This window comes from Myotis lucifugus, unplaced genomic scaffold (genome assembly GCF_000147115.1).
Source record: "Myotis lucifugus unplaced genomic scaffold, Myoluc2.0 scaffold_305, whole genome shotgun sequence".
In the NCBI taxonomy this organism is placed as follows: Eukaryota; Metazoa; Chordata; class Mammalia; order Chiroptera; family Vespertilionidae; genus Myotis; species Myotis lucifugus.
The window spans coordinates 232,842-249,450 of record NW_005871353.1 but is presented as its reverse complement, the minus strand read 5'-3'; the positions used below and the strand labels follow the sequence as shown (position 1 = coordinate 249,450).

General features: G+C 39.7%; 1 protein-coding gene across 4 annotated transcripts in view; it reads right to left on the bottom strand.

The window, feature by feature from the left end:
- Positions 1-16,609, bottom strand: part of KDM4C (lysine demethylase 4C) — a 282,134-nt gene that overhangs the window by 103,767 nt on the left and 161,758 nt on the right. For all 4 annotated transcript variants that reach the window (XM_006100251.3, XM_023763877.1, XM_023763876.1 and 1 more), the window contains 2 exons: positions 6,053-6,108; positions 3,785-3,893 (listed from right to left, as the gene is read on the bottom strand). In XM_006100251.3, the coding sequence (XP_006100313.1) occupies positions 3,785-3,893; positions 6,053-6,108 (165 nt within the window). The remainder of the gene's footprint in view (positions 1-3,784; positions 3,894-6,052; positions 6,109-16,609) is intronic.

Sequence of the window (16,609 nt, the reverse complement as noted above, 5' to 3'; positions counted from 1 at the left end):
GCATGAGTTTACCACCACAGCTTTCTCAGTGGAAACCATAAAAAGGCACAAACCATTTGGTATTGTCTGATCAAACCGTCCAGCCGTATATGTTAAGCCAGAAGCACAAGTAATAAATAACCATTTTCTCCCTTTTATTTATTCCATAAATATTCACTTAGTAACTACCATTTGCATGGGTGTGTGCACACAAACCTCACAGAGTTTTAATATTTATGAAACTTGATTATTTTTCAAGGTTGTTCAATTTCTATAAAAACAGATGTTAAAATACTAAATCAGATTATATAACTAATACAGTAGTAAATATACACATATGTTGTCAAATTCTATTAATTTATTGACAAATAAGAAATCTGAATAATTGGCAAAAAAAGATCTCTAGGATGTTTTTAAAAGCAATTAAGAATTTCTGTTCTCTCAGTCTCCAACTTACTTCTTTCAATCAAGATAGTCCGTGTCTAAAAATGAAAATTTTCTCTGTATGTTTATGTCTTCTCTGTAGACCAGTGGATGCTCAGATAGGGATATGTGCCTCCCAGGGGGATATGTGGCACTGTCTGTCTGTTCAAGGATGCTGCCATCTGCCATGCACATGACAGTCACCCACAGCAAAGAAGTATCTTTTCTAAAAGGTCAACAGAGCCAGCTGAGAAAGCCCAATCTACACTATAAGATGCTAGCAGACAAGAGCAATGTCTTATTAAAAAATATACACTAAGTATTTGGTAAAATAAGGTAACTGTTTGGTGAAATAAGTTGACACTGACATCTAACTCATTCTTAATATCCCCCGTCCATGTGAATAGGAAGGTGGGTGGGCAGTCTAGCATCCAGAAAATGGTTGGCTGCAGCCCCAGAAAAAGACTGAAACTGACACCAGCAGACACACACCCATTCACTAAATAGACATAGTGAAATAATTTGCCTATACGGACAGTGGCCTGTGTGAAATACCACACATAACTACTGCTCTGACTTCAGATTGGTGATGCACTCACTAAATTAACGTTCAAAAGAATGCTAATGTCGGAAAGCACATCCTTGACTGTAATAGGGCAGAGCATCCTATTCTCTGGGAAGGTGCACTTCACCCCACACACATGATCATTTGTAAATTTTGTTGTTCAAGGCCAGCCTGTCAGGGTCCAATCACCCCAGACACTGGGTAAGACCAGGGCACAGACAGCACTATAGGAGGGTCGCAGGTGATGGTGCTATGATGAGGGTTCTTGGTGAAAAAGTTAGCCAGACTTCTGACCATTGCCCCCTTGCAAACAATTACAGCACTTTTGAGTGATTCCCCCGCCCCCCCACCCCCCCCACCCCCCGCCACCCGGCTCCACAAAATGAAGTTTCTCCTTGAAATTTCCCATTTAAGGTAACCAGTGTGAGCATATCAATAAATATATGAAGACACTCTCTATGCATATAAAATTACATTAAAAAATGGGGGGAAATCTGATATATCGCCTGCTATTTTCACCCAAATTGTTTCATGGACATCTGTATGTCAATAATCAGCTTGATAACAGACATTAGGTGATTTTAAATCTTAAATTCACTCAAGACATACTGTTGTAAAGGTACTAATTGTTTAAGGATGGAGAGTATAAGGAGTACAGTGGGGCCTTGACTTACGAGTTTAATTCGTTCCGTGACGAGCTCGTAACTAAAATTACTCGTATGTCAAATCAAAAGTGAACGTGTGAGACACGTGAAGATGGGCTGATGTTGTGGCGTTCACTGTGACATTCGCTGCGCCAACTAGGGGTGGGGTATCTGAAGCTGGCTCGTAACCCGAATTTTAGCTCGCAACTCAAAGCAAAAAATCGGCTGAGATGGCTCGTATCTCGAAAAACTCGTTAGTAGGGACACTCGTAAGTCAAGGCCCCACTGTATGTGATATACACAATCAAAGTTAGGCACGGCATTGTGAAGAAAACAGAAAGCTTTGCCACCTTCCCATGCAATCATCAGATTCCAGTCTTCTAGACACAGCTTCCTCAATGGCACTGAAATGGTCGTGCTGTCCCTCATGCTGTTTCCTTACAACCCATGTGGGACTGGTATGGATAACAATACACCATTAAGAAAACACTCATGGACAACAGAAGCAAAATGAAGGTCCAGCTTCAAGAATTGTGACTAATCATTCCGAGGGGCATTAACCTGGGGAACAGAAGTCATCTTTCAATGAAGTGTTTAAATTTCTGAAAATACATATTACTTGTAAATCATAAAAAAGTAAAATGTAAGATATTTGTGTTTGTTACATTAAATATTTAAAAAATTTTGACATATGAATTCAACATTTTTTTAATAACCTGCCTGAAAGCAGATCTTTTTTTTTCTTTCTTATTGGTGATTTTTTAAATTGGTGACCAAGATATAAGATTTCAAGCTTTCCTATGGAAGTCCAGGAGCCAAAGAATTGAATTTTAAAGGGCCTTTTAAATGACCCATTCATTTCCATCTCATTTATAACCCTGAGCATCCTAGTCCCACCGCTCACATCTGCTCACCAGTTCTGCAAAGGGCCTCTGTTTCCTAGCAATGTGAAATCCTAGAAAGAGCTATAATGAAAAGTAAGTGTTCACTTTTCCTTCCGTGGGGCGGCGACAACAGATTAGATTCCAAGTACCTATGATAGAGACAATACACCCCGGTCCCTGCTGGGGAAAGAATGGTAATGAACAAAACAAGTAACAGTCAGGCAGAACGAGCGCTACAACTACAGTACCCGAGACAGTCTCAAGTGGAAGTGCCTCAAGTTAAAAATAACAAGAACTGAAGACGTTCTAGGGCAGCGGTTCTCAACCTGTGGGTCGTGACCCCTTTGGCGGTCGAACGACCCTTTCACAGGGGTTGCCTAAGACCATCCTGCATATCAGATATTTACATTACGATTCATAACAGTAGCAACATTACAGTTATGAAGTAGCAACGAAAATAATTTTATGGTTGGGTCACAACATGAGGAACTGTATTTAAAGGGCCAGAAGGTTGAGAACCACTGTTCTAGGGATTTAAGTCCATGTGTAAGATACGCTCGCACATTTTAAGGTCATGCAATTTAACTTTAGGGAAAATTCTCATTAAATATGAATTATAAGGACCTAACCTAATGATCTTCTGGCTACCAATTGAATAGAACTCCAAGGTTACTTCAATGTTAAGGACATTAACGGCCTATCTTTTCAATAAAACATACTCTGAACAAAGAGAACCACTGGAAAGATTTTTATGAAAGTTTCTAAACAGGTCAGAAGAAAATCAGCCTGGGAGTTTGGCACATTAAATGACTTGTGTCTTATTAGTAAGTGAGGAAATCCCTGGGGAATAGTAATAATTTGTATTTCTCTACAAGTCTCTTGGTGAAGAGATGATGAAATCAGGTTAGATGCATTTTGCTAAGTCAAGACCAACCAAAGAGAGGCAAGAGAGAACAGAAACTCTAAACAATGTACACAGAAACAGTAGTTCAGGTCTGTTACGAACAAACCTCACCAGATCGCCTATAGTCTGAAAATTCACATTAACCCAGGAAATTATTCCTTTGCCTTATTTCAAACAGAATTTGAAGAAGGTTATAAGCATACTTACAATATAACAGGAAAAGTATATGTACAGATAAGTAAATTTAGCCTAAAGGAAAGAAAGGGTAGAACAATAAAATGAAGCTAAGAGAAAAATCACCTTGGAAATGTGTGTATTCATAAAAATATTCAGAACTTGAAATTAATTCTAATTTATGAGGTAAAAAAGAAGCTTTGCCACTCACCAATTTTAACCTCTGTAAAGGTATTCTGCCTACATCTATCTGTGTCCTTTCTGGGACATTAGTGAATCGAACTTCTGGGACCGCGACGGCACACATGACATGGGCCCACCTACAGAAAAGGAGACATTAAACATAAACACAAGTTCCCTAAGCTTATATACCTCATACTTCAACCAGGCAATGCAATTCTCACAGAGGGGAAACACACAGATAAGAAAGAAAGCCAAGAGCCTGAATCCATCACAAACAGACTACTCTTTGAATTTTAAATCTATTAGACAATACCTGGATGGATTCAGTAGCACACCTGCCCACCACTGTGACATGAAAAACTAGGTAAAGACCAAAGATTCAATCCTATCAATATATGTATGGTTTTCTATGCTTGACCTGCAAAATACTGAAATGTAGGTTTGCTGTTTCATTTGATACTACAATACAGGTGCTTAATATATTTTAGCTAATTAATAAGTGGCAAAAGATTAATTCAAATAATAAAAGTTATGAACCAGGTACAGTACATAATCTTTTTACATAATACAAAAGCCATAAAGCAAACCAAAATAAACCACAAGTTTTCTAAAAGAACTAATACTGATTAAGTCTTTAATTAAACTGTCTCTCATTGCAACCCCACTATAATCAAAGGAACCTATCAGAGACAAGAAGAAATGAAATTAGCTTGTTCCCTTGTTTCCTACTTAAAATATAGCATCTCCTTTCAAATTCTGAATTACTCCACAAAAAGATAACATCCCCACTAACACCATTAAGTTTTTCATCAATATTATGTCCCACACAAAAAGCCTCTTGAGGTTTAAAAAGTTCTTGAAAGAATTATCAATTCATCAACCTATTTGTAAATCAAACCATATTTATTTCACTCAAACAACACAAGATTCCATGCTGCCTTTAAAAACCACAGGAGGAGAAAATAAGTGTCAACCCCATCAAGGTACACTCTTCCATGTCTAGATAAATACTATAGTTCCACAGCAAACACTATTTCTTTTTGTCCTAGCCCAAGAGTAGGAAAAGAAGTTCTTATCATCTCTGTCTTTACACAGGAGCCACCTAAATCATCTCACAGTGTGTATGACTTGTACAACATCCGAGAACCAGTCATTACTTTTTAGCAAAGTGCCTATCACATTAACTGTGAAAGATGAAGATCCCAAATTAAGCGAAAATACAGTTTCATAGACTCATCTTTATTCTTCCTTATAAGCAATCAGAAACACGTGCACATGCACACAATTATGCAAACTCCATCATTACATTACACCCAGGGCCCCAAGTCCAGTGCCGGTGGGACCTCGCAGGACGTAAACAGTGTACAGGTTAAATCATGGGAACTTGGGGAACGCATGCCCATTTAGTCCAGGTTCTCATCCCAACTTGTTAAGGCCATATAGAGAGGCACAATCATTTTTTCAAGTAAAGATGAAAACCTATATTTTATTATAAAAGTCTCTCAACTTTTAAATTTTGGATCAAATATATAAAATGTGTATCAGTCAAATAAAACATATCTTGGGGCTGAATCTGGCCCTCAAGTGCCAGCTTAAAACCTCTGCCTAAACCATGTCTACATATTTCTATTTCTAAAGAATTCTATAAATACTTTCCCCCATTTTAAATAGTAAATTCAGGTCATGAAAATAAAATTCACACAAAAATATATTTCAAGAATCGCCATAAAGTCCAGATTACCTTTCGTTTACGTTAACATAAGACTCTTCATATTCTCCAACTGTCCCCTCTAAGTGTTAAAATCAATGTTTCTCTCTGTATATCTATTGTAGTACATATACTTTCTTGTCAATTTGCTGGTGTTAAAAAGAAATGGTTTCACTTTAATGTTATGACTATGATTGATTTTATTTATGTGAAGATAACAGATTTCACTGTTTTCTGCCATACTGTTTTTATTGAACAAATAGGATTCATCATATTAAATGCTACGATTCCAACAGCACCTAGAATGATATGGGCTGCCTTCATTTAAAAGACTCTGTTAATAGAAAGGGGTGATTCTTCATGGTGTCAAAGACAGAACAAAAACAAGAGTTGGAACACCTTTGTCAGCAGAGGTGAATGTGGTGTCAGTAAAGGTCTCTGCACAGAGTCCCAACCTCAGATCTGGAAAGCACAAGCCTTGGAACAGTGTGTCCAATAATGACAGGTAAAGCAAACTGCCACCCAGAGGCTCAACCATTCCAGACAGAAGAAAACAATGAAATTCAACACATGGAACGTATTACTTACTTATTGTCCTTAGTTTCCTTAAGAGCACCCCCTCTCAAATTGCAGAGACAGCACTCCTAGAGGAGAAAAAAAAATGCCACACAATTATCAGACCTACATAATAAATTACTAGTTAACTAAATGTTCCCATAAATTCTCATTTTTTATTTTAAAATTAAAATCATTAGGAATTTTATTAAGGCCTATCTCTGAGCAGTTTGAAAAGGGAAAAGCAAAAGAGAGGTGGGAAACTGAGGATGTAACCCAAAATGTCCTCATATACATATCTAGAAGAAACCATCATTATGCTGGTACCATGTTCAGCTGCCACTTGTGCAGGAAAGCAGTGGCACAGATAACTTGGTACCTGGAGAGGTACTAACTACAATTCTAGAAGAGACCATGACTGGGTTCTTGTAATCTGTGAACCAGATGGCTAAAAAACAGAACTGGCACACTTCATTCCAATGTAAGGAGAAGCAGGAAGCACTTTGTAAAAGATGTGGCTAGAGGAATGAAAAGGGCCTATTACAGAAACTGCAGTGTTGAAGAAGCAGGAAAGAGATGCCTGTTAAAGGAAGCTGAGAATCAACTAGAGATCATAAAATTATCATTTTGGTCTTTCTGTGAGCAAATGGTATTGGAAAGATTGTTCTGATAAACCCAGGCTTCCTACGCCAGAAGACAGGGCCATAAAAATGTTTTCCTTTGCCCACATAAGTTTATATTTTTGGCATTTTTATGTGTCTTAGATTGACATGGACATTTTCACTCCAAGATGACTCCCTTTACTATAAATACACACTATAGTCATCATTTCTTTTTATAATCTTAGGGAAAAATCCATGTGTAAGTAGGGCCAGAAAGCAACGCAATGCCTTTTGTTGACCTAAAACTTGTTATTTTTTTTTTTAATATATTTTATTGATTTTTTACAGAGAGGAAGGGAGAGAGATAGAGAGTTAGAAACATCGATGAGAGAGAAACATCGATCAGCTGCCTCCTGCACATCTCCTACTGGGGATGTGCCCGCAACCCAGGTACATGCCCTTGACCGGAATCGAACCTGGGACCTTTCAGTCCGCAGGCCGACGCTCTATCCACTGAGCCAAACCGGTTTCGGCCTAAAACTTGTTATTAAATACTTAAGTAACTCTTTTTATTTTCAACTTCAAGCTTGTCTTCCCAATTTACTGCATTAATAGAGTTTTTAAAAATAGTTATAGGCTTTGGTAGATGAGCAAACAATGCAGTATGCAGATGTTTTATTGAGGTGCACAACTTGAAACCTGTATGGTTATATTAACCAATGTCACCCCAATAAATTCAATTAAAAATAGTTACAGGCTATTTTGTTCTTTTTTCTCTAATCTGTATGTATAAAATTTCTTTATCTGTTCTCCAAGGTGATCTGTAAGTAATTTTAACAGATCTGCCTAGCTTTAAAAGGACTCTAACATAACAACTATTAATAACGGAGTGTCAGACTCAATTGCTTTTATTTTTCTGAGGAGAACAATAACAAACAACTGAGGAGAATAACATATCTGTATAACTCTTAATAGGCAGCAAAAAAAGGCAAACAACCAGAGACATTCAATGGTTTTATGTGTCTGGAACATCTCTGCACATCTATTTGAAATTTCCTAGGTGATTATCAATAGTTCTGAGTAACAAAAACTGCTCTGTGTACATACATTTGAATCCATAATAAACCCAGCTCAAGGAGATAACTCAATGGAAAATTTCTCTATTCACATCACAAAGCCTTTGAAAGAACTTGTTTTGACGCAGCCCACAATGAAAGAAATATTTCAAAATCCAAATATTAAAAAGGAGAATTGCAGTAATTCAAATTATTTAAAATATACAAATTATTCCATAATAATTTCATATACCATTACTAACTTTATTTTTTTGCCATTAATTTAAGATGCTTTCCACAGATTGGGGGGAGAATGAAAACGAAAACAAAACACGAGGTCAAAATAACATGTAAAAAAGATAGTATCAAAGTGGGAATGCAGCAAAGGAGAGCTGTGGACTGTGAGAAGCTCAGACACTCAGAGAATTAGATGTCTGATTAATGAAACTAGTACTGAGAAGATGCCTAAAGGGACAAGTTAGCAGAGTTAAATACAGCAAAGCAGCATGGAAGCTGCTTTAAGCACCTGATAAGGATCATTAGCAGGTACACATGTTGCAGAGCGCTACTATAACAGGAGGAAAAGTCCCCTAAAGTAGAATAACAGGTAGACTTAAGATTTTCAGTGGAGTTGAGGAGACTCCCGCTTACTACACTGTGAAACTCGCTCTTTCTGCGATCACCACTGACCCCCATGTCACAAAATCTAACAGATCATTCCAAGTCCTTGGTTTGCCTGACATCTTAACAGCATTCAACATATTGATCATGTCTGAAACAGTTTTCCCCTGTGGTTCCTATGACCCATAGTTTTCCAACCCCTAACCAACCAGCAAAGGTAACAATTGGGATTCAAGCTCAGGTCTGCCTGACCACATGTCCAAGCTCTTTGTCCCCACCATCGTCTGCCTCCAGGTACAAGGCAAGGCACGGGATATCAAAGTAGAGGGCCAAAATCAATAAGAGACTGTGCCTGCCCTAGGAAGCTCACAATTGAGAATGGGAGACCTGTGGGTATTTAACCGTACTGGAACTAACCAATACTGCTAACTTTGACAGAATCTTTCATTTGCATGAAGGACCAAAATAGGAACCACACTTGTAAATTTCACTTCTATAAAATTATGCCTTCCTTTGTTCTCTTTGGAGCATAGGTTGCTACTTGAATCTGTCCCTCTCAGGTTGCAACCTTTTTGGTCAAATAAATGCTTTATGTTCTTTATTACAGCCAGAACCTCTTCTTTGGCTAACACAAGGAACAAAATATGGATCTGTCACTAATAATGCTCTTGAGGTGCAAAAAATAAGATGCAGAACTGGGGAGAAAAGAAAACTCCCCAGGAACCCAAAATCTGGCAGCTAGGCTCTAAAGCAAGGAGAGGTCTTCCACGGCTCGAAAAGCCGCCAACTCAGCCGTACAAAGCAGATAGGCGCTGGAATCTCCACAGTGCTCAGAGAACAGACACTGCTAAACGCAAAGCCCTGATACCACCCTCAAAACATCTGAAACCAGAGTAGACAAAATCAAACTAAACCTGCAACAAAGCTCAGACACCAATCAAATACAAATCAGAATGACTTCACTCTTACTCTAGATCATAGATGAAGAAGCAGGCCTTTACTAGAAAATGTAATATTGATTTCATTTGCTATAGAAAAAATGTCCAGCACACAATAAAGGCGCCTCACAGAAGGTGCCAGAAGGTCAGAGCATCATGCTCAAGGCTTTGCAAGAGGCTACAGCACCTAAGCCACAAAGGTCCTCCAGCAGTGACCTCTGTGCCAGCCCCAGTCATGTGCCAGCCCCCGGTCCACATACCCAGCACACCCAGACTTGGGAGTGGCAGAGAAAGACAGAAAGAGACTGAGTTTTGTGGCTCTAGGGTGAAGGAGGGGGCAAGGAACAGAGAGAGAGCGCTAGAGAGGAGAAGAGAGACATTGATGTGAGAGAAACACAACAATTGGTTGCCTCCCTCACATACTGTGAAAGTCAATTGACAAAAAAGTAGCAGTAGTTTTCTGTAGAAAATGAGATTTGAGATTTGACAAAGGAGGCAAGAACATACAATGGAGTCAAGACAATCTCTTTAATAAATGGTGTTGGGGAAATTGGATAGATACATGCAAAAAAATGAAACTAGACCACCAACTTATACCATACACAAAAATAAACTCAAAATGGATAAAGGACTTAAATGTAAGAGGGGAAACCATAAAAAGCTTAGAAGAATCCATAGGCAGCAAAATAGCAGACATTTGTCGTAGCAATATCTTTACCGATACAGCTCCTAGACTAAGGAGAAAATACACAAATGGGACTACATCAAAATAAAAAGCTTCTGCACAGCAAAAAAAACCACCAACAAAAAAACAAGAAAGCCCACTGCGTGGGAAAACATATTTGCCAATGTTATCTCCAATAAGGGTTTAATCTCCAAAATTTACAGGGAACTCATACAACTTAACAAAAGGAAGACAAACAATCCAACCAAAATATGGGCAAAAGACCTAAACAGACACTTTTCGAAAGAGGACATACAGAAGGCCAAGAGACATATGAAAACAAGCTCAAAGTCACTAATCATCCGAGAGATGCAAATCAAAACAACAATGAGGTACCACCTCACACCTGTCAGAATGGCTATCATCAACAAATCAATAAACAACAAGTGCTGGAGAGGATGTGGAGAAAAAGGAACCCTCTTGAACTGCTTGTGGGAATGCAGACTGGTGCAACCACTGTGGAAAACAGTATGGCGTTTCCTCAAAAAATTAAAAATGGAAATACCATTTGACCCAGTAATCCCACTTCTAGGAATATATCCCAAGAAAACAGAAACACCAATCAGAAAGGATATATGCACCCCTTTGTTCATAGCAACACAATTAACAATAGCTAAGATATGGAAACAGTCTAAGTGCCCATCAGCAGATGAGTGGATTAGAAAACTGGTACATCTACACAATGGAATACTACACGGCTGTAAAAAATAAGGAATTCTAACCATTTGCAACAGCATGGATGGAACAGAGAGCATTATGCTAAGTGAAATAAACCAGTCAGAGAAAGATAAATATCACATGATCTCACTCATTTGTGGAATATAATGAACAACATAAACTGATGAACAAAAATTCAGAGACAAAGAAGCATCAAACAGACTGTCAAACTTTAGCAGGAAGGCAGGGGAGGGTTGGGGGGAAGGGTAAGAGATCAACCAAAGGACTTGTATGCATGCATATGAGCATAACTAATGGACACAGACACTGGGGGGGAGAGGGCATGTGCCAGGGGGAGAGGGAGGCCGGGAAGAGATCAATGGGGGGAAAGGGAGACATATGTACTACTATTTGTAATACTTTAACCAATAATATAAACAATAATAATAATAATAAAAGGAAAATGAGATTTGAGAATCTGACAGTGTTGGATATAGGAGACTCCTCTAACAATATACACACATATGAAGAAATTAAACCTTTTTTCTATTAAATAATTTAATTTAATATAACTGTGGAGGTTTATCCTATTTTTCCTTTTTTCACTTAAATTTAAATTTTAAATAGGACACCTATGATTTCTTCCAGAGTTTTTCAGTGTACTAAAACTTCTCTCCAATCTAACCTATGGAGATACCAAAACTGTGCAGTCTTGCAGAAGAAAATAAGTAAAATTACACAGCCAGAGTTCATTGCCATCTTGTTTTATCTTATGTGTAATGAGCATGCTTTTCCAGGAACAATAACACCCAACATAAAATGACTCTCTATTATAAAAATTTAAATATACTGCTAGTCAACCAATGTTTCCTAAAACAAAAAAAGACAAAATACTGAAGTGCCATTTACGACATGATTACTCTATAAGGCTGCTGCTAATCCTGACTTTCAAGTGCAGCATTAAAAGATCCATTCTATTGGGTCCCCCACCCACCACCCCTGGGCAGCTGAAAGCTGAATGAAAAAATATAAATTCAGATGATATATTCTGAACATTGTACCTTTCCCACTTATGGCCCTTTCCCTCACCTAATACTATGCACAAAATCACCTTTTAGCAATACCAAGTACTTTAAAAACTTTGGTTTCATAAAAAATCACCCCTGAGATGAACAGCTAGTACACCAATTTACAACATGGAATGATTTCGTTATGGCTCAGTTATTAAACCATGAAAAAGAGTGTTTATAATCAAAGTGCTGACACAACATTAACAATGTGAGAAGGACATTGTTATGATGCGGCTATCACAGTTGTTCATTATTTGTAGTGGAAGGAATTCATGTTCCAATGCCTCTTCTATAAAACATCAGTTAAAGAAATGCCAATACCAACATTCTCAAGTTGCTTCGTAAGAGGCTCTCATTTTAGCTGACATATCCGTAAGTGCCACTAAAGCCAATTTTCAGAGCTATAGAAAAATTATGAGACTGAAGTACCTCCCCACACCCTTATTTATCTGACACGTTCATAACAGAAATGCAAAGCCGTAAAATAAGGCTGTCTGAGCTGAGAAAATAAAAAGTAATTAATCACATTAACAGAAAGCTAGCTTACAAAGTGCTGATCAACAAAACATGGAAGAACCATTTCTGAAGATGTGGCTCATTTATCAGGGTTGGCGAGAGGGCAGGATCTCACATTTGGACAGGGCTGGCATGAATTCTGAGTGACTGGGAAAGTGAATGACAGGTTTCCTGCATCTTCTGAATGGAAATTCAACAGGCTCCAATGAATTTTATACTAGCAAGTGAGTTCTGCCATTTAGAACCCACATCTAACTTGTATTAAAAACGAAAACCACCTAGCTTGTGTTGCCCAGTGGTTAAGCACTGACCCATGAACCAAGAGGTCACCAGTTCAATAACCCATCAGGGCACATCCCTGGGTTGTGGGCTCAATCCCCAGGGGGAGCATGCAGGAGACAGCTGTTTGATGTTTCTCTCTCATTGATGTTTCTATCTCTTTATCTCCCTCCCTTCCTTCCTCTCTCTAAAATCAATAAAAACGTATTTTTTAAAAAATGAAAACATACCTTCAACAAATATTGATTAATCACCATGTTCTACATACTGGACAACGGCAGTGAATGACAAAGACCCTGTCCTCAGTGAACTTATGTTCTGGTTGGGACAGCAGCAAACTAAATCAGGAGATTACTTAGATGATAGAGGATGTTAAGTACTATGGGAATGGGCCATGGAATTACGTAGAGAAAGATGATGCCAGCAGATCCTGCTAGTCATAAAGTAAGTGGGAGCCCTAGCTTATTTGGCTCAGTGGATAAAGCATCAGTCAGGGACCAAAGGGTCCCGGATTCAATTCGTCAAAGGGCACATACCTTGGTTGCAGGCTCCTCCCTGGCCCGGGCCCTGGTCGAGCCAAGTGCAAGAGGCAACCAATCGATGTGTTTCTCTCTCATCGATGTTTCTCTCAGTCTTTCCCTCTCTCTTTCACTCTCTCTAAAAGATCAAAGGAAAAATATCCTCAGGTGAAGATTAACAAAACAAAAAGAAAAAAGAAAGTGGGAGAATATCTGATAAGGCTTCATAGGTCATGAAAAAAAGGTGATAACTTTACCATGAGAGAAATGGAAAGCCATGGTAAAGCTTGAGCACAGCAAGAAGATGATCTGACTTATATGTTAACTAGAGGCCAGGTGCACGAAATTTTGCAAGGGTGGGTACTTAGGCCTGGCTGGTAAGGGCCGATTGGGCCTTCTGGCTGCCAGCTGCCAGCCAGGACCTTCCTGCCAGCTGCTGGCCAGGGACTTCCAGGACGGGCGGGGGGGGGGGGGGGGAACGACCACGAGAGTTGGCTAGCACGGGGAGGGACCAGGGGAGGTTGCCGGCCCCGGGAGGTTGGCTATGGGAGTGCACTGACCACCAGGGGGCAGCTCCTATGTTGAGCATCTGCCCCCAGTGGTCAGTGCATGTCATAGCGACCAGTCAGTCCGGTCGCTCTGATTCTTCCGGCATTCTGGTTGCTTAGGCTTTTATATATATATAGATTAGATCATTCTAACTGCTATGTTGATAGCAGAGGATAGAGATTCAAGGGTACATGTGAGAAGAGAAGTTAGCAGGTTACTGTGTTAATCCAAGAAAGAGGTAATGAGTAGATTGGTCTGGGTAATATAAGCATAGGTAATTAAGAAGTGGCCAGCAGTAGATGAGTGGATAAAAAAGCTGTGGTACACAAAAGACAAGTGTTGGTGAAAATGTGGAGAAAAGGGAACCCTAGTACACTGCTGGTGGGAATGCAGATTGGTGCAGCCACTGTGGAAAACAGTATGGAGTCTCCTCAAAAAATTAATAAAAATGGAACTCCCATTTGACCCAGTTGATCCCACTTCTAGGAATATATTCTAAGAAACCAGAAACACCAATCAGACAGAATATATGCAGCTCTATGTTCATAGCAATAGTGCAGTGAAGGCCTGAGGAGGGGGGCAGGAACGGGTTGAAGGGAGTCACGGGCGGGGGGGGGGGGGGGGACGACACACATTTGTAACACTTTCAACAATAAAGATAAATTAAAAAGAAAAGGTATCCAGGATTCTAGATTATTTAAAAGCAGACAAGACAGGTCAGACAGACATGGAGTATGAGAAAAAGAAAAGCATATTTGACTCTAAAGTTTAGGCCTTAGCATTAGAGGAGGGTCTGGAAATTAGGAAGCCCACAGGAGAAGATCTGGAATGCAGTTTGAGACACAGGGAATTTGAGCTACTCACTAGACATGCTGCTCAGGAAGTTGGCCACATGAATCTGCAGCTCAATGGAGAGGCTGAGCTGGACAGAGAAATGTATCAATGACTATATGCTATTAGTGTAGAGAAGAGGCCCACATTTTGAACTCTGGGGAGTGAACGCTTGTGACTGCACCCAAGTAACCAAAATAATCTTCCAATCGGAATACTATCTGCTACCATAATTCCCCTTTTCGCGCAACAGGACAGACCCTCAGGTTCCAGGGATTAGAATGTGAACAGCTTGAGGAGGGTGGGTGTGCTTGCTACATTTTAACCACTTAAATATCATTAATCATTTGTATGAAAAGAAGATAACAGAAGAATAGAAAGCTACACTTTGTGTTTGTTTCAAATTACATTTTTTTCTTAGATTTGTCTTTCTAATGCCATTGCTTACACCAGTGGTCGGCAAACTGCGGCTGGGCAAACTGCGGCTCTCGAGCCACATGTGGCTCTTTGGCCCCTTGAGTGTGGCTCTTCCACAAAATATCGACTTCTGCGCATGGGCCACGAAGTTTCAATCGCATTGTACGTGCGTGCCTGCACGTGGTATTTTGTGGAAGAGCCACACTCAAGGGGCCAAAGAGCCGCATGTGGCTCGAGAGCCTCGGTTTGCTGACCACTGGATAAAAATTAATTTGAGGTTTGCAGAGCACCTGTTTGGTAGCAAGCCAGACACATACTTGGTGGCAAGGAGAAGCACCTCTATAATTGAAGAGTGGTCAGAAGTAATCTACATGGGACTTACTGCATTTACATAATAGTATTTCCAGGATCCTGAGCAAAGTACTTCAAGTCAAACATCTTACTTTGTTAAAAATGTACAACATTCGGCTTTCAAATAAAAGCTCGGCTGGTTTATTCTTTCTTCCCAGCATGACCTTCGATAATAAATAGCAAAGTACATTATTTCTTCACCCTGTCACTGGACCAACTTTTGCCATTCGTGAGAAACACCTGCACTGTGTTTCTAAGGAGCTGTGCCTTGTAGCCCAGTGGCCTCCGGGCGTGCACATCCTGGTGTTGGGTACAGTGTGTTATGCTCCCCATAATGTCAGTCATTATTCTTCCTGACTTTACTTGTGCTCTCTGGTTGAAGCACTTAAGATTAATGAGGCATTTGTTCTCAATCAAGAAGCTATTTATGAATATAGTTCCACTTACAATAAGCTTTGTAGACTTTTCTTTCTTTCTCACCATTACCAAAAGGGCAAGGGGGTGGGGGAAGAAAGGTTTTTCTTGAGCAAAAGGGAGAATAGAAAAAAATGATTTGTGACTTTATAGTCTGTGAGCAGTTTCCTAACGGAAAGGCCTCCACATCACAGCTATGCTCTCAGGATAATTGATATCCGTAAATGTGCTGTTCTGTTTGGTTAAAGTCAAATAGTTATTACTGCCCCGGCCTTTATGAGACAGGGTACAGCTAATCAAAATTACGTGCCTCCTCAGGAGGCAAGAGGTAATTTGAACCCAAATGCATTACCTCAAGTGGGAGCATGTGGTCCTGGCTACAGGCTTACAGGATACCTCAATGGTGTCATCAACCACATGGCTACAAATGGCCACTGCCACCTGTGACTGTCCAACCTTATGAAGAATAGAGCCTTTCAGCCCGGCCAGCGTGGTTCAGTGGTTGAGCATCAGCCTATGAACCAGGAGGTCACAGTTCGATTCCCAGTCAGGGCACATGCCCGGGTTGCAGGCTCGATTCCCAGTGTGGGGCGTGCAGGAGGCAACTGATCAATGATTCTCTCTCATCATTGATGTTTCTATTTCTCTCTCCCTCTCCCTTCCTCTCTGAAGTCAATAAAAATATATTATTTTTTTTAAAAAAAGAGAACAGAGCCTTTCAGAGGGTCAATGAGGGAAAGAAAGGGGGGGGGGAATATTTGTAATACTTTCAACAATAAAGTTTTAAAAAATAGAATAGAGCATTTCTTTTTTACTACTAGTTTTACTGTATATGAGGATCAAAGTCAGCCTTTCGGGCTGACAGCCTCTCATCACCAGGTCTTGACAGTATCCCATGGAATAAAAAACATATAGCATAAAACGCATCACAAAGAGCACAGTGTCACAGTGACCTCTCAAGGCCGTAAGCCAACCTGATCTGAAAATCAATGGCTCTGATCTACAAAGCCACTTCAGAGCTCTTTGCAAAAGAACAATGTCAGGGCTG